Source organism: Mirounga leonina, unplaced genomic scaffold (assembly GCF_011800145.1).
Source record: "Mirounga leonina isolate KUSES-001 unplaced genomic scaffold, KU_Mleo_1.0 Mir_92, whole genome shotgun sequence".
NCBI classification, from domain to species: Eukaryota; Metazoa; Chordata; class Mammalia; order Carnivora; family Phocidae; genus Mirounga; species Mirounga leonina.
The window spans coordinates 9,183,244-9,206,952 of record NW_023270852.1 but is presented as its reverse complement, the minus strand read 5'-3'; the positions used below and the strand labels follow the sequence as shown (position 1 = coordinate 9,206,952).

The 23,709-nt window shown below is 49.3% G+C and overlaps 1 protein-coding gene across 6 annotated transcripts in view; it reads left to right on the top strand.

The window, feature by feature from the left end:
- The window catches only part of LOC118004077 (liprin-beta-2), a 173,820-nt gene that overhangs the window by 127,330 nt on the left and 22,781 nt on the right, over window positions 1-23,709 (top strand). For 5 of the 6 annotated variants that reach the window (XM_034995222.1, XM_034995223.1, XM_034995224.1 and 2 more), the window contains 7 exons: window positions 8,824-9,006; window positions 12,385-12,477; window positions 16,479-16,590; window positions 18,956-19,017; window positions 19,996-20,071; window positions 21,101-21,204; window positions 22,963-23,030. In XM_034995222.1, coding sequence (XP_034851113.1) covers window positions 8,824-9,006; window positions 12,385-12,477; window positions 16,479-16,590; window positions 18,956-19,017; window positions 19,996-20,071; window positions 21,101-21,204; window positions 22,963-23,030 — 698 coding nt within the window. The remainder of the gene's footprint in view (window positions 1-8,823; window positions 9,007-12,384; window positions 12,478-16,478; window positions 16,591-18,955; window positions 19,018-19,995; window positions 20,072-21,100; window positions 21,205-22,962; window positions 23,031-23,709) is intronic. The other variant, XM_034995226.1, reaches the window with a different exon arrangement.

The window sequence follows — 23,709 nt, the reverse complement described above, 5'->3', positions numbered from 1 at the left end:
ACCTATAAGTCCCCATATTTGCACCTGGTGATATAAGATGTGGGAAGAAGATAGGCTTTAGGTTTAGAAGGACCTTGGTTCAATTACTGACCTAACTGCTTAATAGGTCTTTGAACTTCATTCAACAACCTAAATGCTTAATTTCTCTGAACTTCAGTTTCTTTATCTGTACAATGGGTAACTGTGTGAAGCCCAAATCAAATCACAAAAGTTAAGTCCCTATCATAGTATCTGGCATAATGTAGGTACTTGGTTTATCTTCGTATACACACACACACACACGCACGCACGCACACACACACACACAGAGACACCACGCACTGATTTAGAAACCTCCAAAATCTAAAAATGGATCTTGTTCCTTTCTATTAAGCACCACCTTTAATGTGCACTGAAACCTGCCCTGTTTCTGTGTTTATTGGGTAAACACTGATGATAGAGACACTTGTGGGCAATTCCATGCATTGCTTTTGAGAAGCTGTTCGTTGGTAAGTAGTGTTGCCAAAGGAACTCTCCATTAAACTGAAGACTGTGTCTTCTAGTGATTAAGAGTGTAGGCCCTCCAATCAGCTCTTCCAGCTGTAATGCAAGCTGAGCTACTCATTAGCTTTGAGATCTTAGGCAAGTAATATACCCTCTGCTTCTTCCTCTGTAAAATGGAGGGAGTAAGCTTGGGATTTCCTGGCTGGTTCTGAGGAGGGAATAAGATCATGTGTGTGTAGTCCTTAGCATAGTGCTGGACACATAGTAACAGCTAGCTTTTATCAATTACTTACATTTTGTGTCGTTAAGCATCCTGCAGATGGAAGTGTAGATTAAGATACATTGAAAAACTGCAAAGGTCATGCAGACTGAAAGCTTATCTGGGTGAAGTGTTAGTTGAATAGACTTTGCTTCTTAAATTCAAGGAAAGGAAAAAAGGAAACTGAATTTTCTCCAGGTTTAGAGGGGTTTTTTTGTTGTTGTTTTGTTTTGTTTTTACCACTGTTTCAAGCTGTGTGATTACATGTGAACATATGTTGAGGTTCTGGAAGCAGAATTCAGTAAACTCTGAGAAGTCTTAAAGTGGTAGAGATAACTCAAAACCACTTAAATTTTTTTTTTTAAGATTTTATTTATTTATTTGAGAGAGAGAGAATGAGAGACAAAGAGCACTAGAGGGAAGAGGGTCAGAGGGAGAAGCAGACCCCCTTGCTGAGCAGGGAGCCTGATGTGGGACTCGATCCCAGGACTCCAGGACCACGACCCAAGCCGAAGGCAGTCGCCTAACCAACTGAGCCACCCAGGCGCCCCAAAACCACTTAAATTTTTAAAAAATGACTAAAGGTGGGAGGTTATTAGGTCACACAACTTGACACGTCTAGGGTTTCCAGGTGACCTCACGATGTCATTGAAATCAGCCTTAGTGTATGTCTTGGTTCTGCTTTAGCCTTATTCTCAGGAAGTCTCCCCGTGTGGTGACACAGATGGCCCCCAGCAGCTCTAGGTCCCACCAGCTGGGCAACCCCTGCAGAGAGAGAGTCTCTTTCTCAAAGGTCCAGTAGAAGCCCCAGGGTTGCCTCTCATTGGGCCACTTTGGGTCCACATGCCTGATTCTGAACTGTAGGGAGCATGTGGGTGGGTGTGAGTCCTTCTTACCAACCTGGGACAGCTGAGTTCCTTTCTGGAGAAGACAGGATGGAGGGAGAGCTCCCACTTCTGGGCCAAGTATAACAAAAGCAAGCAGTCATTTTGCTCTTTGCTTTATTTTTTCTTTTCTGAGGGATTATGTTTCAATCTGAATTTTTTGTTTTTGTTCCATTAGGCTATTCATGCCTGAGACAACATGGGCTCTGAGCCGCTGGCCTCAGTCCTGCCAGATAACAGCCCTTCCCAGTTGCTAGTACAAACATTAGGTTTCTATGTGGAGAAATTTTTTTAGGCTGTTCAACCTGTGATACTCCGTGAACAGCCACATGACCTGAAACGCAGTTCTCCTTCTTAGAACTGAACATAATCTTTGCTGGTGCGCTCAGAGGCTCTGCCACTATTTGCAGCTCTCTGGAGCACCAGAGTCTTAAAACCCCGGGGGTGCTGCCCACCACCCCGTTGTCATGTGCGTGGACATGTTCGAGGGGGGCACTTAGCTAAGATCACCAGAGGCTGCATTTACATGAATAAGGGGAATGCTGCTTCCCAGCCTGCACTGCTCCTGGGTTTTTTCCAGTGAGTATACTTAGCCCAAGGCCTCATGGCTTGTGGTTTGGAAAGGCAGGGTCTTTCTCTTTGTTTTGTTTGTTTTCTGGGATAGCTGGATCTGAAATTTCCTCTATGCAGTTCAGGCTTTATCCTCAAATTCTGTTTTGTTTCATGAAAATTAAAAAAGGATGCTGTTAACAAGAGCATTGCAGGCTGCTTTTTTCTGTCTGACTCTGATTCCCCCCTAAGCTTGTATCCTGCTGCCTGTAGAAAGTTACGGAAGTGATTCTAGATGGTTGTCTAGAAACCTGAGGACTTCGAGGTGCAGGTTTCTTGCCAAATCGAGACCATCCTGGCAGCTGGCCTTGCTTAGGAGTCTGTCAATGAGATGTGGGTGAAAACTGGGTTTTTTGTTTACCTTTCCTTGTGAGCCTTTTGCAGTGGTTCTGGGTCATTTCAGGAGACCCAAGCTTGGATTAATTAGGTTTACTCCTGAGAAGCAGGACTGCAGAGGAATGCTGCCATGGAAAGTAAATACCAGAATTAGGGGGATGGAACATAAAAGAGCTGGAGGCAAAGGGAAACCTCTGGATGGCACACCATATCACAGGCATGGCCTTCGGGAGGCATCTTCCTTCGAGAAGGGAGTCTGGTTTCCCTTAGCACTGGAGATGCAGGGGGTGCTGCAGCTGGATCCCTCTGTGGTGGGATCCAAGAGGTCTGCATGCAGTACCAGAGCATCCTGTAAAGAAGGGAGCAGGGATCCAGCAGGTCCTGGAAAACAGAGTCAGCCCAGTTAATCAGAGGTATACGCAAGTATGAAGAAGAGAACCAGGAAGAGTCTTTCGGATTTCTGGCAGAAAACAGAATGTCTTACAGCATGGGTGGTGGTGTCATCCTTCTTCCTTCCTGTGGTTAGTTAGCACCTCGGAAGGGAGGGATTCTGATTTCTGAGCTGGGGCAACCAGAGGGTTGGACTTGGAGCTCAGAGCAGGGGCTGAGAAGGTGGTATTTGCTCCAGCAAGAGCTGACCTGAGAAAGAAAATCTTACGGTTTTTATTTTATTTATTTTGTTTTATTTACTGATTTTTATTAGCATGGGCAATACACTCCAATGATTCAAAAATTAAGGGTTCATAAAGGTATATGCAGCAAAAAGTCCCCTTCCAGGCCCCCCAAGCCCACCGTCAGGAACCACTGAGATCAGTTTGTTTGTATCCTCCCAGAGTTAAGCACGGACAAGCAAATTTATGTGGAGAGATACACACACACACACACACACACATTCTCTCCCTCATTTTTTGTACACATGCACACTACTCTAGACCTCCTAATTTATTTATTATTTTTTAAGATTTTATTTATTTATTTGACAGACAGAGAGCACAAGCAGGAGAAGCAGCAGGGAGAGGAAGAAGCAGACTCCCCGCTGACCAAGGAGCCCAATGTGGGGCTCGATCCCAGGACCCTGAGATCATGACCTGAGCCAAAGGCAGATGCTTAATCGGCTGAGCCACTCAGGCACCCCTAGACCTTCTAATTTAGCACTTTGGGAGTTTATTTCATACCAAGTACATTTTTTAAAAAACGTATTTATATTTATATCTGCATATTATTTCATTATCTGACTGTACCCTAATTTGTTTGATCTATCTTCTTTTGATGGACATGTGATTTCCAAGTCTTTGTAATTACAAAGAACGCCTCTGTGCACCTGAAATTTTGACAGATATTTCCACGTTGTCCTGTGGAGCATAGAGATTATGTACCCATCAGTGGTGTGTAAATGCCAGCCCAGTATTAAACTGAGCATGAAGAAAGAGAAAGAAAAAGAACTAAGTAAAATTGTGAGCAAGTTTAACATGTAGGAAGGGGTAGGGAAGACCATGATTATGGGAGGTGCCCAATGGTTTCACATAGAAAAGAACCGTAAAGAAGAACTTTGATGATTAGCGAAGCAGGAGTAATAAAGCCAGTTGAGGGTACAACACAGAGTGGCAATTAGAACCTCAGAAATGTCACCTGGAATTTATAATGCAGGACCCAAGAATGGGACACAGCTACAAAAGGGTCTGCCCTATGGGGGAGAAACAGACCTGTTAAGAGGGGAGGTGGGCCAGCCCTGGAGAGAAAGAAGTCTAAAAAATGCTGAGCCTGAGGAGGGACGCCCTGGAGCATAACACATGGGTCGGGAGAGTGAGAAGGCAGTGTCCCAGAAGTGTTGGGGTGCACCACATAGTCTCCCTGAGCCGAGGAGGAAGATAGGTGCACCCTGATACAGATCCCCAGACACATGGAGATGGGCAGGGGGCGGTGGTGGAGGGGGGCAGCTGTTTGCCTAGTTCCCAAAAATCTCCTCCAGCTAAACACTTAAGTATTGGCGAGGTTGGCTTTTGGTGCCCAAGCCTTTGCTTCTTTCTACCCAGGATGCTGGGAAACTGCTGCTCGGGCTGTATGTTGCAGCAAAGGAGAGACTAGTTTATGAGGGCGCAGTGTCGGGTGCCTTGAGAGAGAGCGGCCGTTGTGCTGTGAGTCCATGAAATCGCGGGAGGGAGAGCCAGGCATAGACACACGTGCACCGCGGGCTTTGGCAAATCAGACCTTTGAAAGTTCAGACATAACACAGAAGATGATTCAAGAATATTGACTTTAAAAATAATGTGATTTCTGACTGCAGTCTCACAAATAATACCCACGAAAGGAGAAGCTTAGAGGCACGCAGGGAGAAACTAGTTTTCAAAGGGGCTCGTATAAAAGCTAGAAAGGACCAGACAGAGTGCACCTGCATGAGCAGCACCAGCAAGGGCAAGCCCCAAACAAAAGGAGGGTGCCAAGGATGGGAAAGAGACTTTTTGTTAAAGTTATGTTCTCCCGAAGAAGATCAAAGAGAGAATGGGCTCAATTCTCCCGATGCCTCTGGTGCAAAGAACTTAGGGCAGCGGTCCCCAAACTGCTTGCTGTAAATGAATTTTAAGGTATCAGGGAAATCGGTTGAGTTGCTAGCAAACTGGAAATGAACCATTATCTGCCTGCCCCTCCCTCCCCGCAATGGCAAAGTTAACCTAGGTTCTGTGACATTTAGTCTGTTGAGGCTGGAGTTGACCCTATGATGGTTTGTGGGAGGCTAGGAGATGAAGTAGGGATTGTGTTTGTTAAGAGTGAGTTACATCAGCTTGACCTTGCGTGTTGGGCCAGGAAGGCATCGTGTAGGATAGACAGGGTAAACGCACACTTTGAGAGGCATTGCACACACACTGCTCAGGGAGTCTTGTGGGTGAGCTGGAGGAAAATAGGATGGATGCTAAGATAGGTACCCAGGTGATAATAGCACCTAGAGACTATCTCTAGGAGGGTTTATTATAGAGGGTGATAGTCCTCTGCCCTCAGCCCTCCTGCCTATTTAACATTTTTAATGTATACTGTGGAAGCTGATCTAGAAGGTCTTGAAGCTCTGATGATGTGAAGCCAAAGAAAAGTCAACTGGATCAGCTGACATTGGGATTCATAAAAACCTGCATAGACTGGAGCAATCGCTAGGTGGGCGGAAAAGGGTGTAAAAGAGGTCAGAAGAACCCAAGTCATCGAAAATCACTAACGGTAGGGAAAGAAACACTTCGCTTGAAGACAGGAATATGCCTGTGATTTGACCAGGAAGAGGACCCTGAGGAAGAGAGGTGCCCCTCGTGGTGGAGACAGAGCTTGTCTGCCAGGAGGCAGGGGGCAGGAATGAATGGGGTGATGAAATCAGACAGCAGGTCTAGACTCTTCATTTGAGAGTCTTAATAATAGAGGGAACAAAAGAAGAAAGAGGGCAGTGAAATTCTAGAAGCTTCTATAAGAGAGACAAGCAGGTCTAAAGACAAGAGCAGGGCCAGTGCACAAGGGACTAAATAAAGATTCTGGAAAAGAGTGGCCAATAAGGTGAGCATGCCGGGGAGTGCAGAGCCACTGGGCCTTTTTTGTCCACAATCAATATCATGGGCCTTAACTGTGTCCCATGACTGTTAGGTGTTTTCCGTTGCTCTCCCAGTTCCTTTCCTATGGCGCGAACACTTGGCAAAGGAGAAGTTGGGGTCGGGGGGAGGCGAACTCACATCTATCAGGTGCACCCTGTGTGCCAGGCCCCGTGCCAGGTGCTTCACCTAGGGCTCACTTGATTAACCCCTCACGGTAACCCTCTGAGAGAGACTCTCGTTTTCACAGAAGTGAAAATGAGTCTGCATGAGTCTTCAGCCTGCACACTCGCCTGCGTCATGCCCGTGCTCACCGTGGCCTAGCTGCCCATAACAGGCTGACCTCCCTCTTTGGGGAGGTAAAGGCTCATCATTACCTTGAGGGATTGCTTTTGGCTCCATCCTTGATTAACCTGCCATCCTTCCTTCTGCCCCAGGGCTCTTGGTTAGAGGGTTAGATGTAAAATTTTTTTAAAAATTACCTCCATGCTAATGAATCGCCAGGTGCATCTACCCCCTCCTTAGTATTGCTTTTATCCACACCTACCTTTCCTCTTCTCATGCCTCATAGTGACCATTCTAAATCTGTGCCCCCTGTTTCACTGCTGTGTCCTTTGAGAAAGCAACCTTGCCTGCTTTACAGAGATCAAGGCCATTGGGAAGATCTCCTTCACCTTGCTGTTGCTCGTCTAAAGACTGCCTGGACCCTCAGCATTCCCTTTGTGCTTAGCAAATACCCAAACTGGGCTGCTAATTCCAGCACCTTTCCTCCCTCTTAATTCCTCCTGTCCAGCTTCTTGGTCCTCATAGTAGTCTTGGAACCTACCTGCTAAGTGGTTAAAGTACCAAAAGACTTTGAGACTTCTCAGAAGAAAAAGCATGAACAAACTGAAGGTAGACCACCTTTCCCCATTGACCACCTCCCAGTGGTGGCCAAGTCCATGGGCAGTAGAGACAGAGCTGGCCTCTGATGCCTAGTGGCTCAGGCTAGTCAGGCGGGAATCCTCTAGCTCTGTCAGGCATATGTCCTAAGTCAGCAAGGGGTCTGGAAGCCAGTGGCACATGGAGAACAGGCCAAGTCAGAGCCCAGTGTCTGCACTGGGACTGTGGATAAGAACGCAGAGGGCAGGTGTGGCCCCAGCCCATTGGCGCCTGGCCCATCAGGGTGCAGGGACCAGTAACTGTGGGGCTGGGTGGAGGTCTGAGCTCCAGGGCACTGAAGCCCATAAGGGTCACCTTGATTGCTCAGCCCAGTCTCTGGTCTTGGTAGGAAGGTGCCTTGTTCGACAGACGGTCCTGGGGGAAGACAACCGGAGCTGTGTGGGGACCAGTTGAGGGGGGCTGGCTCACAGGGAGAGTGGCTGCGGGGCCAGGGGCCTGCTTCTGCCGGCCAAGACTGCAGCGCAGCCCTCGGTCCAAATGGCACCAGCAGAGAGGAGAGCAGGTGCGTCAGCTTGGTGCCCTCTCAGCCCCGAACTGCCACTCACACCCCGTTTCCCGTCTACACTGGAGAAGGGGATTTACAAAACAAGGTATGGGTGGGAGTTGTTCTTCTTAGACACCATTGTCATTGGTGAGGATGGACAATTTCCTTCTAGCACACCTGGGCGGTTCCCATGGTGCCCGCGGCAGACCCCAGTACCAGACGCCGGTGCTTAGAGTATCAATTAAGGGGGGCGGGGAGACCTAAGCAGTTTCATTGGCTGCCACCCCATCCACCCAGGTCTCTGCTCTGTTGCCAAGTGTTTCCTTAAGTCCACATCTCCGTGCCAGAGGCAGCTCATAGCTTCCCGCAAACTCTCAGGGTTCTTGCTGCCAGAAGTGGGACCATCATCTACCACGTTACCCAGGCTCATGGCTCGCTTTCTCCTTTACTCCCACCCCTGGGCAAGGAGTCCAGCATGTGCCTGCTTGACATCACGTAGACTCATGCCATCCCTTCCTCAGCAGAACTAGGCCCTCTACTCCCTGGAAGCCCTGTGTTTTCTGGGTGGTGGCCCTTTCAGCCTTTCGTGATGACTTGTGTGTCTCTCCCCACTCACCTGTGAGCACCTAGTTACTGTGGCCGTGGGCATCTGCACGGTGCCTAAGTATCTATGGGGCAGAAAAGGGAGAGCCCGGTAGAGCTGCTAGCAAGTGCAATTCACAGTTGAGTAGCTATGAAGTCCGGGGATTGCAGTTATTTTTTAAAATTGCCATAAAAGGCCAAAATGTTCTTGAGGCTACAAAGGAGTCTGGTTTGGAGTGGGAGGTGAAGGAGTAAGGTTTGGTATAGAGTGTGAGGGAGAGTTTAGGTGGCCGTGTTAGCATCGTAAGTGTGGTGTGTGCTTGTGGGGGTGGGGCTGGCACCTGTAGCGTGTGTAAGAGGGGACGGGTCTGCATGCATGCCCCTCTCTGCTGTGGCCAGGCCCTGTGCCTCAGTGTTGGCACGCAAGTGTGGCCCCCCAGTGGGGCACTATGGAGCTGCTGGGGGGTTGTTCAAGCTGCAAGACAGCCCCGTTGATGAGACAGGTCTCAGGAAAAATGCCATGTCTTTTGGTTCCTGTGCAGAAAGTGGGTGGTCACCCCTGGGGGCCACCTGCTGCTCGCCCTCTGCATGCTTCCTTCTTTCTGGGTCGCTCTGGTGAGGAGCTTTGTGTCTGAGAGCTGACTGACCCTGAGTGCCTTTTCTCCTTTCTCTTCCTTCCTACAGTCAGTTCTGAATGTGATCAGTGAGCTGCAGGAGCAGATGTGTAGGCTGCAGCTGGACATCCACAGGCAGATCCAAGAGCGCCTCTTACTCAGTAGGGGCTACCCAGAGGAGGTGGCACCCAGTGACGGTGCTGCCGAGCCCCCGCCCTGCAGCCAGGATTGTGCCTGTTGGGAGGGGTCACCTGTAGGAACCACACTTAAGTATATCAGAGCATGTGGGGGGGGGGGGCATTTCATGGATGGAGGGGCTGGGGTTTCTCCTAACCACAAGTGCGTGCAGTGGCTTAACATGGCTTTGTTGTTACCTCTGGGCTGAGCTCTGTGACCCTCACTGACCAGGGTCTGAGCAGGTGAGGCCAACCCTCGGACAGGTGGTGGCACTCGTCTTCCTTGGCTGGGAATGAGGTGTGTCAGATGCCCTGAGGGATGGGGCATTCATGCCAAAGGAAACCTCCAGAGTCCCCTTCCCAGGTGTCATTCAGATACCAGTTCTCCTCCTGGGCTGGGAGATTGATTAAAGTTCCAATTTTTTAAAGATTTTGTTTATTTGAGAGTGAGAGAGAGAGAGAGCACAAGCAGGGTTTGGGTGGGGGGAGAGTCAGAGGGAGAAGCAGGTCCCCTGCTGAGCAGGGAGCCTGATACAGGGCTGGAGCCTGATACAGGGCTTGATCCCAGGACCCTGGGATCATGACTTGAGCTGAAGGCAAATGCTTAACTGACTAAGCCACCCAGGCACCCCAGGATTTTTTTTTTTAAGAAAACATAGCATCATGAAAGAATCCTTTCAAGTTTATTTTTAAAGAAGTTGATCCGCAGTGAGAAAATAGAACACAAGTTTCCATTTGCTGTGACAGTGAGGTCATGATCTGAATGTCTAGGAAAAATTTCCCACGTAATCACATTAGAGGGCTTTCACAACCTCTGGGCCCTCTGGGGTGTATCTGACTGATGTCCTGGACTTGGCCCTCCCACTGGTGAGACTGGGTCCCGTGTACCCTGGCTGGGCCTGGTGATAGAAGCTGCATGGAGATCACCTGTGCCCCCAAGGCCTGCTGTCGAAGAGGACTTGAAAGCCTGAGGGAAGGTCAACGTCACAGTAGCCCTGAGTACTGCAGAGGGTCTGCCTCGGCTCTGTGGGAAGTTACCATGATCCATACTCAACTGTGGAACATGTGGAAACTCTACCCAGACTCAGGCATTAGGGGAGGAGCTTGGGGGCAGGGGGATTGAGGTTGGGGGGAGATTTCCTCCTACATTAAATAAAATGATAAGAGGGGAAAAAAATGAGAGTCCAGATATAAGTGTGCATTTGGATAGGGAAGTGCTGAGAAGGTTCTGGGCCTGCCCCATGTTGAGTGGGTCACCCCAGAAAGATGTCTAAAAGAGGCTAAAATTTGCACTAGTGTTTATAGCCGCTGATGGGCAGCAGACAACCTAGAAAGAGGAGGATGTGCCGAAGAGGTCACCAGAGCCTGGCCGTGTCGTGCTCTATGTCCCCTGGAGGCGGCCTCTCAGGCAGGGCCAGAAATGTGCTCCCCAAACCATCCTGGATCAGCTGCAAGTCCCACCAGGCCTTAAAGTCTAATGCTGCAGGTCATGGGTGCAATGATTTTAGCTTGGAAGACATTTTTTTAAAAGGGCATCAACAAATGTTTTCCTTAGCTGTAAGAAAATCTTGATGAATTACCCTACAAAATTCAAGGGTAAGCAGTGTAACTTTTAGGCGGATGGTCTCAGCTCTAGGCCAGTTAAATGCTGAACTGAATTTCACATGTTCGTTCATCAGGAAGTAATGCATACTTACTGTGTGCCAGAAAGGAGCAACACAGAACACAGACTTGGAGTTAGCCAACTCCTCAAGGAGTTCACGGCTTCGGGGGAGAACTAGCCCTTAGCAAGCCTACCAGTAAATGTCCGATTGCAAATGATGTAGGAGAGTTCCAGGGTGCCCCGTGGGAGTGTAGCCAGGGGGCCTGATGAAGTGTGGAGGCCTGAAGGATCGGCGGGGATTAACCCAGCAGACAGCTCCAGACAAGAGGGAGCCGTGTGTATGAAGGCCCACGTCGAAAGGGGAACTAAAAAGTAGCCAGTGTGGCTGGTGCGTCACCGGGGGGAGGGTAATTCAGGCTGGGCAGTGCTGGCAAGAGCTTATGAGTTTTGAGGAGCAGGGGAATGCCAGGATCAGAGGTGTGCTTTCATCGTGTTGTTCCCCTGGGTGCTATGGGGGTCAGGGGCTCCAAGAAGGACAAGATGACAGGAGCAGGCCCTGGAGAGACTGCCTGGGCTGTGGACAAGAGCTGCTAGGTCAGAGTTGGGGAGAAAGGAGAGATTCCTTTCCCTGGAGGTAGAATTAGCAAGGCTTGGGGATGCATTAATCAGTGAGGGAGAGCAAGGTGCCAAGGATGGGCCCCAGGTTTCTGGCACAGGCGGGTAGGTGTATGGAGATGCCATTTAGTGGCACGGGAATGTCTACAAGGGGGAATTAAGTGTTCCATCTGGGCCACGACCGTCGTGAGATGCCTGCGTGGAGGTGTTAAGTAGGGAGTCTCTGGAAATCTGGAGTTCAGAAAGTCTGGAAGTGATGACTTTCAGGCTAACTTTTCTGATAGGAACCAGTCAGCAGGACCAATTGTCCGTTAAAGGAGCCTTGGTTTGGGACAAGGGTACTTAACAGTGTCATCTTTGCTAAAGGGGTAGTTTGGAGAGCAAGGGCCCTGTAGTCAGAAGAAACAGACTTGATTCACCATGGGCAAGTTGTTCAACGATCCCTTCCTCATTCAGCAACCTTCAGTTGCTCCCTACTGGCCAAAGAATGGCATCCAAGCTCCTTATAGCCTCATCCAGAGCCTTCCCAGTAGGGCCTCACCTTATCTCTCTGGCCTCACTTCCCACTGCATGCCACCCATCCTCTGCCCCAGTCCAACAGCCCATCTCCCTTTCTGCCTCCTGCGTCTGCCTTCTGCTGGGATGCCTTCTCCCTCCTTCCTTTCTTCAAGTGGACCCATTCCCCTGCCCTGGAATGCTCAGACTGGCTCTATATTTGGCATTTGGCCTCTTAGTGTTTTCTGTCCTGTTGGTTATCCCTTCCTCTCTGGAGCCTTCCAGGGTCACACGCCCCCCTTCCAGGTTCCTCGACCTCCCAGCACAGAGAGATGCTCCCACCTAGCCTGCTTCCTGCTACTTTGTGTGAAGCTGCCTCATTTTTGCATCTTTGTTGCTCTCGCTCACACATCCTACCTGTCCTGGCCCCCACACCCTTGTGCATGATCTGGGCACACCCCACAGAGGACATGGATGTCAGAAAGGGACAGGCAGAGCAGGTTCTAAAAATAAGAACGTTTTCTCTTCCTGTGCCTGAAACTCCCTGGCTTCTGTTTTCTAATGGCCCAAACAGCTTTTCCTGAAACAGGACTATGGTTCAAGATTCGAACTGCAGTGCGGAGCATGACGCAGGTGCTCCTGCCCTTGGCATCCTCTGCATGAACCTAACCAGGGTTGTAGGTCCAGGGACTGTCGTGCTCTGTCACCATCAGAACTCTGTTTTTCTCCCTCATCCTTCTAGGAGTTACTGCAAGAGCTCAAGCACCTCAAAATCAAGGTGGAAGAGTTGGAGAATGAACGGAATCAGTATGAGTGGAAGCTGAAGGCCACTAAGGTACGAGGTGGTTCTGATGCTTTCAGAGAGTCGCTGAGGTCCACTGGGGAGGGTCTGTGTTCAAGCTCGGGGTTTGCCAAAGCCTGAGCTGGAAACACGCAGATTGACCCTAATGTGCACACACAGACAGCTTTGATCCAGAAGGCTCTTCACATAGGGAGAGCCCCCTGGGATTAGGCGCTGCTGGAGTAGCTGAGTCTCCTTCCTCTTGCTGTGCTCCATAGCACCCCTAGGCTGGCGTGGGACCAGGAAGGGGCTGTGAGCAAGTGAGAAGTCTTAAGGCAGATGAACGCCAATGTTATACTGGCTGCATCATTTTAAAAGTAGCAGTCCCCTTAACACTGTTTTTAAGTAATGTTTTTAAAGTAGACATGCTTTATTTTTAGCCTTGAATGCGTATTTTATATATATATAAATATACTTTATTGTTTTAACTAAGTCATGTTTCTATTGAACTGGGGGGTGGGGGGAAGAAACAGCCTTGGAGAAGCATTCCTGGGCGAGGGAGCCTCTGAACGCACACCTAGTATTTCACTAAGGTCTCTGCAGCGCCACCCAGAGGTGTTACCAGATTTTCATGTTTACTTCTTACTAGAGTTTTAAAAAATCCTTAAGAATATTCTTCACTTCTAGTTTGTAATTTTATTTTTTTCTGTAAGTTAACTTTTAATGACCATAAAAACAGTACTCATTATAGGGGATTTTTAAGTCATAAAAAATGAATAAAGATCACTTCTTCCCCCCCACCCCCGCCCCAGGAGCTACCATTTTTAGTATTTCCTTCTAGGAATTTCTCTTTGTGTCATGCTGTTAAAATTCTGAACATGATACTGAGATGTCTGCATAACCTGTTGTACAGAATGATTTTCTTCACCATTGTACGGATGAGGAAGCTGAGGCACAGAGCAGCTGAGTAACTTTCCCAAGATCTTACCAAGTCAGCACCAAACCCGCTTATCTACAGCCCTATTTTTATCTAAGGGTATCCTCGTATGTACGGTGCTTCCATTACTGTTCCAGGAGCAGTGGTCTTCTCAAAGAGCTCAGAACTTTCCGTTACAGGGTTCCACTCGAGCGAGTCCTGTCTCCGAGACGCCTCCGAAGTTGTACACGCCGCCCATTAGGAAACCAGATGACTCTTCTTAGATCGCCAAAGCTCTTTGCCTTGACATATAGACCTTTGAGATACGACAGGTTATTTAGTAACTCCCAGGTGTGGGGCACCCTCCCGCGTGCTGGAACACATCAAGTCTTTACCCGCTTTTTCTCGTTTTATCCATAAAATAAGCTAGTGAGGTCTATGAGTTTACTATCCTCATTTTAGTGGTAAGAAAACCAAGGCTCAGAGTGGCCATGATGAGGTTCCAGTCTGGATCTGTGTCATTCCAAAAACCATGCTCTTTTCCCTATAAAATCCTGATTCCCTGTGGTAAAAACCTGTACCGCTCTTGAAAGTTCTCTTCAGTTATCTGTGTAAAGCTTGTCAGTCCCTGCAGGCCATTCATTTTCCAGTGCAGCAGCAGCAGGGCATGCTCCCTGGGCTTAACGAGGCCGAGGATTTGCAGAGAGCTGGGGCGCCCCTCTGCCTGGCGCCAGTTTGCATGCCTTTGCCTTGGATCTCTTGCCACACAGCTGCGGCCTCAGCGGCCGTGGCAGGAGCATCCTTTGCCCTCGTAGTCAGGTAGAGAGCCTGTGGGCTGTTGTGGACTAGACTCCCCAGCTATGGGGACACCTGTCATTTCTGGCCCGTTCTGTGGAAATTGACACATGGGAGGTTGGGCCCAGGCACTTAATCTGTAGGGTTTTAAGTGATGACCTCCCCCAGAGGCAGGCCTCTGAGAGAAGAGACCTCCTTGTGCCAGGTGCTGGGCTCTGCTTCCGTGGGCCCACATCACTGACGTTCACCCTGGGTCCCACAGACAAGCACTGGGCATCTGGGCATCCAGATTCCTAACAGAGACCAGCTCTCACTCTGACTGCAAAGAAAGAGGAAAATGGTTGTGGGAGGTACAAGAAGGATTAGGAAACTGTCTTCTAAGAATAGTATGGTCCTTGTAGGAATGAGAGGAGTTTGGGACTGCAGGTCTCAAGGCTGAGGTTTTCAGAAGCCACTGACCTCGTTAGTGGTCAGCCATGGGCAGCGAGGCCCTCAGTGAGCTGTGGAAAGCTGCCGCGTGGCTGTGGGTCTCAGAAAGCCGTTTGACGTAGCGGGGCTTGGCTCCCTGGCCTCTGTGGGTCGGTACCACCGAGCAGAGGGGCAGTGCTCCATAGGACACTTTGGAGTAAGGAGATCCTACCTCCTTGTTCTTTACATGGTCATCTCTTTCCCATTTGGGGGATATCGGGGAAGGTTTACTCAGGGACCCTGAAGTGGGCTCAGGGAGCCCCTGCCCCCTAATAGTGGCCCCCATGTGTGCTAGTAACTCTGAAGCATGCAGGCCGCAGTGGGTAGCAGTCGGCTGTAGCAGTCGGCTTCGGAGCAGGTGGGGTTTGCATCCTGGGCACTGGTCCTGGTGTCTACCCAGAAGCAACATGCAGGGATATTGCTTCTTCCCGTGGTTTCCTGTGAGGAGTGAGTGAGGTTTGATGTAAGAAATCAGCGAGCACAGGGGCAGAGTGGGCGCTCCGTCAGAGTGTCCTGAAACCGAACGCAAGGCCTGTTGGGCAGAGGGGCCACCAACAGGCTCAACAGGCTCAGGGCTCGTCTGGTTACTTGAAATTGTTCGAGGTTAACTCCGGCCTATGTAGGGAAGGACGGCCCACTGCGTAACCTTGAGGCATGATGGGGGATGTGGCTGGGCTCCCCCACAGGAAGGGATGGCCAGAGGACAGGGCTCTGCTGTGTGTTGACAGGCTCCGGAGTTAGTCCTCACCCCCTTTCTTTGGTTGGATACTCAGAGAACTAGCTGGTTATCCACAAGGAAAGGAATACGATGAGAGGAGCCACAGTATCTCCTTGATTGGAGCATCTAGTGTCTACCAAGCATTAGGCTAAGTTGTCCATGACCATTATCTTACTTACTCTTCACCCCAGCCCTATGAGGTAAATGCTATTTTCCCCGTTTCATAGATGAGGCAAGACTCGGAAAGGTTAACTTGCCTAAGATCATCCAACCAGGAAATGAGAGAATCCGAGTTTGGCTCCAAAGCCATTGTGCTCCGTAGGATGGGACCAACACAGTTCTGATCTTCTCATGAGTATGAGAAGGCGTGGACAATCACACCTACTGTTCTGTGTGAAATTTAACCTGCTCTGCTTAGTAGAGATGTGGGAACCACCCACTACAACGGTCCATGTACGTCTGTGTATGAATGTATGTATGCGGGTTTGTGGCTGTACTTACATGCTTTATTTGCAACAGTGTATCTGCTCAGCATATCTAGTATTTCACTAAGAAATGAAATGGGCATGAGGGTGAGCATGCGCAGGTGCCTGGAGGCTGGGCAGGGGCCCTGCCTATGCATGATGGGTGGGATAGTACTTGCAGGAGGAACTCTTGGCTTACTCCTTGTCTACCAGTAGTGGTTTGATTTCCACTATCCTTCCTGTACGGGCTGGGAAAATGAAAGATGCGTGCACTTGTCACAGTGATGTACATACATGCTATTGAATGAATCTCTCGGGAGAAGGAAGACCACAGCCAGAAAGAGAATATCCATCAGCAGCCCTCCCATTGCACACCATCCCAACTTGTCAGGCCTCCGGGAGGATTGGGACTCAGAGGGCAGGGAAGGGGAAGAGCCTGGTCAGGTAGGAGGATGCAGGTGACCAGCCCGAGCTGTGGGCAGGGCCAGATTGACCAGGAAAAATGAGTGCCTTGGGCAGAGCTCCCTGTTGTGGGGAGGGCAGTAAGCGCCTCCCACTGCCCATCCCTGACACCTCTGCTCCTGACTTCCCGCAGGTTCTAGGACCCATTGGTCCTGGGCTGTGAATGGCTTGAGGTCTCCATCACAGTCTGGTAGTCCCTCTGAGCTCCCGGGGATCTCTGTTGCTCTTTCAGGCTGAGGTCGCCCAGCTGCAAGAGCAGGTGGCCCTGAAGGATGCAGAAATTGAGCGTCTGCACAGCCAGCTCTCCCGGACTGCAGCCCTCCACAGTGACCATGCAGAGAAAGGTAACCGGCTAGGCTATGATAGGATGTGCTTGCCCCTGGGCCCCAAGCATGTGTGTCCATGAGTGCATATGTGTATGCCTGTGTGGGTAGGCATGCTGATGTGCGCGTGTGTCCTGTGTGTGTGTAAACATGTCCTAGTGAACAGATGCACATGGGTGTGTGTGCGCATGCGTGTGCATGAACGGGCCTATAAAGCACAGCTCTGTTGTAGACTCATTGCCATGAACTTCTCACATGAAGTCTGGTCACTGAGCTTTGTGCAGCTACCTCTGGAGCTCTTCTTTCACTTGGTTGAAAGGACTTGTTTTGTGTCATCCCCACAGGGGAGGCTTTAGTGATTCACTCACTTAATGAATGTCCGCCTGATACTCATACAAGGCCCTGAGGTCACAGAAACAAAGCAGTTATTTTTCATCCTTTAGATCTCAACTTCAGTGTTACCCCTCAGAAAGACCTATTCTGGCCACCCTACCTCAAGGAGGTGGCCCTCCCCCCCAGTCCTATTTTTCTCTAACTTGGCATTCTTCTTATTTCCGTCCTAGCACTTAACATGTATCAGGGCTGCATTGGGGGAAGTCTCTTGGTGTAGCCTGTTGTCCTCACTGTGGGGCCAGGCCTGTGTCTATTCTCTTCAAGACCAGATCCCACAGAGCTTCACACAGCATTCAGCCGTGGTAGGCTCCTAAGAAATACTGAGTAAATGAAAGGATGGTGAATTGACCGTGATAAGTTAAAGTCTGCTGATTAAAAAGGGGAGGATGAATCTTCAAATCCTCTTATTTATACCTGTTTAATATCTACAGCTCTTCACCTGGTGTACAAAATGATCACACACCTTCTGACTTCTCCTCCTAACCCCAGGCTACAGAACAATGCTGGAGGAGGTTCTGTAGCCCTGGAGATTGGCCCCACTGCCAGGTCCCCAGTCAGCCTTAGCGCTGCTTCGCTTAGGTCCCTGGCTGGGGTGGGGAAGCCATGCAGCCCTGAAGGAATGACTCAGGCTAGAGAAGGAAATTAGTGGCCCATATGTTCATCCCTCCCCCAGCCTTCCTCAGTGTCTTCCGAAGCCTTTGAGTGCATCCCCTACCTGCCAAGGCTCAAGGTGGAGCCTGGGGCCCCCTAAGATAGCCTGGCGTCTCTGTGGTGCTTAACCTGAACAGAATGCTTTCTGTGCCCTGACTCTAGGCCAGGCAGCCTTCCCCTGCCACCCTATGCTTCTCTACAGTCCAGGCCTTCTAGTCCATCATCAAATAACTCTTGGAGCTGGTCCTTTGAATATTTGCTGCTCAAGTTGGGTTCTGCCCAAAGCACTGAGGTTTGCCAGTCTTCACATGGAGCTTACCACCCTCCTCCCACAAATGGGAGAGCTGCAGAGCTGATCTTGAGCTGCCAAGAGCCTAAGATAGTGAGCAGGCACTCTGTACTTGGCTCTGAAAATGAATCCCTATGCCTATTTACACAAAGTCCATAAATTTACCCTTCCTCTTCTTGTTGTAAGTGGGATGCCTGTACTTTGGTTCCTTTGTCTCCTGCGCTTTGCTTGCAGTAATCAGTTTAGGAATGGGGATAGGTCCTTGTTTTGAAACTCCAGCTATGTGACAGTCCCTAGGCCTAAATATTTAGAATGACCTTCAGCTCCTTTAGGCACTGGCCTTTGGCCCTGCAGACCAGTTGGGGAAGAAATCAAGAGTCCCTGTTTGGCCCAGAGTGAGAGCAGGCCATGGGTTGTCCACCACAGATGGACACAGGTACCTTGGCCCACAGGGAAATTCTATACGTTTATGAAATAAGATAGTTTTCCTTAACTGTAGAGTTTGTTTTAATATATTTATAGATGTGTCTAAACATTTGTTAGTCAGTTCTGACTATACCCTTTTAAATTAAGCCAAGTACCCAGATCTTTTACATAATCATTCTTTTCTCATCTTCATTCAGCTGTAGACTTTTTTTTTTTCTTCTTATTTTAAATTCACCTTTGCTACAATCCATGGGACTGTATTTCTCCAAAACTAGTTGGCAGCCCAGGTGCATGCCCACTCAAGTAATCAGTGATAAATGTCTGTATTCTTCAGAGATGTTGATTTTGAAAGATTTTGGGGTTCTTCTGTGTCACCTTTGAGTAAACGGTATTTTGATTTTTCCCCACTAATGTCTATAAAGAGAAGATAAAATACTAAGCTCATTCATTCGTTTAGCAGTCCAACAAATGTTTAATGAGACTGACGATTGCTGGACATCATCACAGGCTCTTAAAGAAGTAAAAGAGCCCGTGTGCGATTTATTCACAAGGAAAGTGTCAGCAACTTAGCATGTAGGGATGGCTATCTGTGTTTACATAATTCTTCCTATACCTAAATTCTTTTAGACCAAGAAATTCAACGTCTGAAAATGGGGATGGAAACTTTGCTTGTTGCCAATGAGGATAAGGTAAGGGCAGCCCTGTTCTTCCTCTGCTGACATCTCCGGCTGTTCGGTCCCTACTGGTCTCTGATATTCTGGGCAGGGCCATGCCCAACAGGCCACTGACCCAGGGCTGTGTCAGGAGAATGGCTTCTGCCTCTTAGAGACTGAGCCTCAGCCACCTGTTTTTGGCCTTGATGCCTGGGAACTTGCCTAAGTGAAATCTCCCAGAGGCAGATTAAAGTAGTACCTGTTTGTGCTGGTGTGGGGAAAAAAAATACCACCACGGTTATTGCCAACATCATAACTGCTGTTTAGACTCCTGGAAAAACTTGACAACAGTGCACCAGTCTCCTATGTGCACAGTCTGGTGGTAGACTCATCACGGAGACACTAGGCAGCATGTGATGTGCTTAACCTCCTGCCTTCTGTCCTTCACATCTGATTCCTGCATAATCCTAGAGTAGCCTTTTCTTTAACTAGAGAGCACCTACCTGGGACAAACATCAGCTCTGAGGACCACAGCCCTGCATCTTATAGATGAGACTGAGATTCAGTGTACTTGAGGAGTTTTGTCCAAGGTCAGGTAACAGTAGGTATTGGAGCCAGGGTTCACCCCCTAGGCTGTCTAATGCCAAAATCTGTGTGGCCTCCCAAGCCCCCAGACCTTGGCTGAAAGAAATAATCTCCTCTGGGAATTCTATCTGTCTCGAAAGGAATCTCAGACTCCCCAGGAACAGGTGAGGGTACTGGATACACACGCCAGCTTTATTTTAATCTTTCTTTGTGTGTAACTCCAGAGGACAATAGTTGAACCGGGAGACAGATTTCTAAGGCTACCTCAGGAGGGTAGGGAGATAGTGAGCTTCCTGATCCAGAAATGTGTTCCTTAGGTTCCATGTAGCATCTCTTCTCAGTGTGCCCAGAACATAGTGTGGGCCCCACATGAAATCCTCGGAAGAGCCAGCAGTGGTGTTCACGTATAGTGTGTTCTCACTGTGACAGGACCGTCGGATAGAGGAGCTCACAGGGCTGCTAAACCAGTACCGACAGGTGAAGGAGAGGATGATGGCAACTCAAGGTGAGGGCAAGGAGGGTTCTGCCATTTTCTCCCAGAGGTATTCCATTGACTGCATTAAACCCAGGGGCATTTCACCAGAAGGTTCTTCATCTGCATTTGGAGAAGATCCTCTGCTGGAGAATGGAGCTGGTTAGACTGTCCTGGATGGAGGGAAATTGGTAGCTGTTGATTTCTAGAAACTATGTCTGATGATAGTCCCGAGCTCCCAGGGACTAAGCAGATCATCAAGAAAATAAAGCCATCCGTGCGAGCTCTTGGGAATCCCCATGCTTGGATTCCCAGTATACCCCTTAGGGGCAGTGAATGCAGTCAAACCTCGACCAAAAATCAGTTCCATACCCTCATGGGGGATTAGAGCTTGTCCACCTCCTGAAGAATCTAAAAGCTCCCCCAGCAGATTCTCAGGGACTCAGGGAGCCTTGCTTGAGTCCCTGGGTGCCGGGGTTCCTCGGAAGGCACAGGGCAGGGAGAGCTGTCCGTGTTTCATATTGGCAGCCCGGGCTGAACGCACCGCGCATGCAGTGTTAGTGTTCATATGAGCACAGCAGTCCGTATGCCAGGCTGCCTGCCTTATCCTTCATGCCATTGACCTGGGCTCCTATCACAGTCTGGGAAAGCAGCTGCTTCACAGGAGGGGCCCGATCTGAGGGTATTCAGAGATCTCTCATTCTGGCTGAGCTTCTGCTGGCCCTACACACATATCACTGCCCTGTTCTCCCTCTTCCTTTGGTGTTTGGGGTCAAGTCAGAGCCTGATTGCTTGTGGCCAAGGAATGAGAAGGTTGGGGAGGAATACTAGGGGTTGCCTTCTTGCTGTTCCACACATGAACTTTGCCCTTGAGATGACCTTCATGGTCATGACAGCCCTTCTTCTGATGCCCTGAAGAATCTTATGAGTCACACTCTTAATGTACCTTTATATATTCCTTAGGCTTCCTTAATGAAGGAGAAAGACTTAGAATTTTGCATAATTACAGATTTCTGAACAACTCCGCGGTAGTGATCCCCCCTTCTGCATTAATGCTTCCAGGGCCTTCCGAAAGAACTCTCTCAATCAATGAAGAAGAACTTGAGGGAAGTTTCAGAAAGTGGAACACTGCGAATAAAGGCCCTGAAGAATTACTTAAACCAGAGGTGCTATGTTTCATCCATGCTGTGGGGTTTTGGCAGGCCCTAGGAGCTTACACTGAGCTTGGGGGAGGATCTAATCAGGTACCTGTCAGGTATAAATCTTGACAGGTGAGACATTAAATGGATGGAGTGACCCCCAAGGCCTTGGGGAGAACATTGTGGGTAGAAAGGGATCCAGGCACTGGCCTGTGTTCTGACTGGGAGGGGCAGCATCATGGATACTGGACTTGCAAGGATAGGAATTAATCAGTCCAGTTCCTTGTTTCTTTTTGTCTTTCCTCCAAGGTGGTTTCATTTTATTTCCCCCATTTCTCCAGTGTCTGTAATAGTGCCCGATGCCCAGGAGAGTGCAGATATTTGTCAAATGGATGAATGTGTCTTGCTTGTTGAGGGGTATAAATTCAACTATTACAGGAATCCGTTCCTATTTCAGACACCCCCTCCAGCCCCTATAACCAGCAGACAGATTTTCTTTCTCTTACACGAATCACTCTGCGTTTAGACTAGATACAAATAAGCAAATAAACTCATAGATCCAGATCTCAAGGGGAGAAGGGGCTTTGGCCCAGGATGTAAAAGGTTCATGAAACTCTGGAATGGCCAAACTGAAGAGGATCTTAGGGGTCTAGCTCAACTCTTTTAATTAAGGGAGGAGCAAAAATGTCACCAAGTGTCCCAGTTATCAAGTCAGACAAACATTACAGATTGCTGACAATATCATGGAAGCAATGATTGACACTCAGTACCTCTGTGTGGTCACTGTGATGAGCACTGTCCATGGCTCTCACCTCATTTCTCCCCATGACACCCTCATGGGATTCTTATTTTATTGTGAAGCTGAGGTTCAGAGAGGGTAATTAACCTGCTTTAGGTCACACAGCAGCTAGATGGCAGAACCTGGAATTGGACCCACATCTATCTGACCAAAAAGCCCAGGCTTTTAACAACTATATTATAATGCCGGGGTTTTCCTGACAGTAGATCAAAAAGGTATTTACTAGGCTCTAGAGAAAAGGTCATCTTTGCACTTCGTACTGAAAACATCAAACTGTGTCCTCCTTAGATGCCACCATTAGCTCATGGTCCACCTGTAATGCTCTTCCCTTTTTGTCTTCTCACTAAGCCCATTCTCATTTCTCAAGTGTTCTCCCCTCTGAAGCCCTCTTCTGAAGCATCCCTCCCTCTCCTCCATCCCTATATTGCCTTATTGGTATCAGTACCGTTAAGAATGTCTACTCTGATCTTTTATCCTAATTGTCTGCCTGTCTGCTGTGGGGAGCACTTACCCCACACCCAGCACGGGGCCTGGCAGGCCGTGGAGGTTGCTCATGTTTGTTAAGTGAATATATCAATTCTAGTGCTTCTTGTTGCAAGCACCAGAAATGGACCCTGGCTAACCTACGCCAAGAAGGCACGTTTTTGAAAGGGTGCGTGATGGCTTCCACATGAAAGGAAAAGCTGAAGAAACCAGCTCAGAAAGGGCAGGAGCAGCAGGGTCCCCAGGGGTTCAGGTGTCAGGACTCTACTGCAGAGATATGGACATAGGTCTGGGGAGGAAGGGCAGGTTGGCCCAGGTTTCCAGTACTCCTTTCTCCTGGGCATCCGGAAAGAGCAAGGCACCTGTATTGACACAGCCGTTGTGGCTGAACCTCGGGGAGGAAGTGGAACTCCTCAAGGGGAGTTGTCCAGAGAAGGAGAAAGGATGGTAGGTGGTCTTCAGACAGTAACTGTCGCCTACAGTGATGTCTGTTTCTGGTGCAGATGCCTCCAAGATGTAGCTCTCCCACCGTGGGGCCACCTCCACTACCACAGAAATCACTGGAAACCAGGTAGGGGTCCTGATCATGTGCCCAGAGCTGCTGCTCCCTCAGCCCACCCTTGGGGCTCCTGCATGGCAGGGACTGGCCATGCATGGTGAGCACAGCCACATGTCCTGGGCACATCTCCCCTTCCATTGAGCAGCCCTCCAGGCCCTGGCAGTGGCCAGTGTGGCCCAGGCCGTGGAGCAGTCACGAACCGTGCCTATCTCCCCTGGCCACAGGAGGGTTCCCCTTCCCATGAGCTAAGGGTCTGGCCATTGTCACTGAGAAAAGACCTGGCCAGGGGTTGGAGCCTCAAAGGAGAGGTGGCTGCAGGTCATCTGTGCCAGCCAGGGGCTCCTAGGGGCTGGGAGCATCCCATGACATAGGTCTCATTTTCATCAGCCCCCTCTTGAAAGTCCTTCCTGCTCTCAGGAGTCCTAGAGCCCTGTGATAGTCCCAGCTCCCCAGGGAGAGCCATTTCTCCTACAGAGAGGTTGGTCCAATTGCTTTGGGGAAACTTCACATGGCAATGAGCTCATAATGGGCTGGTCTGTGAGGTCACCTGGCTGCCACCTGTCTGGTTCCCTCTAAAATGAACCTATTTCTAGCTCCCTATGTCAGCAATTTAGAACACACTTCCAAGTGGGCCCCATGTCGTGGAGATATAGAGGCTCCCACTGCCAAGAGCAGACTGTCTTTCAGGGAG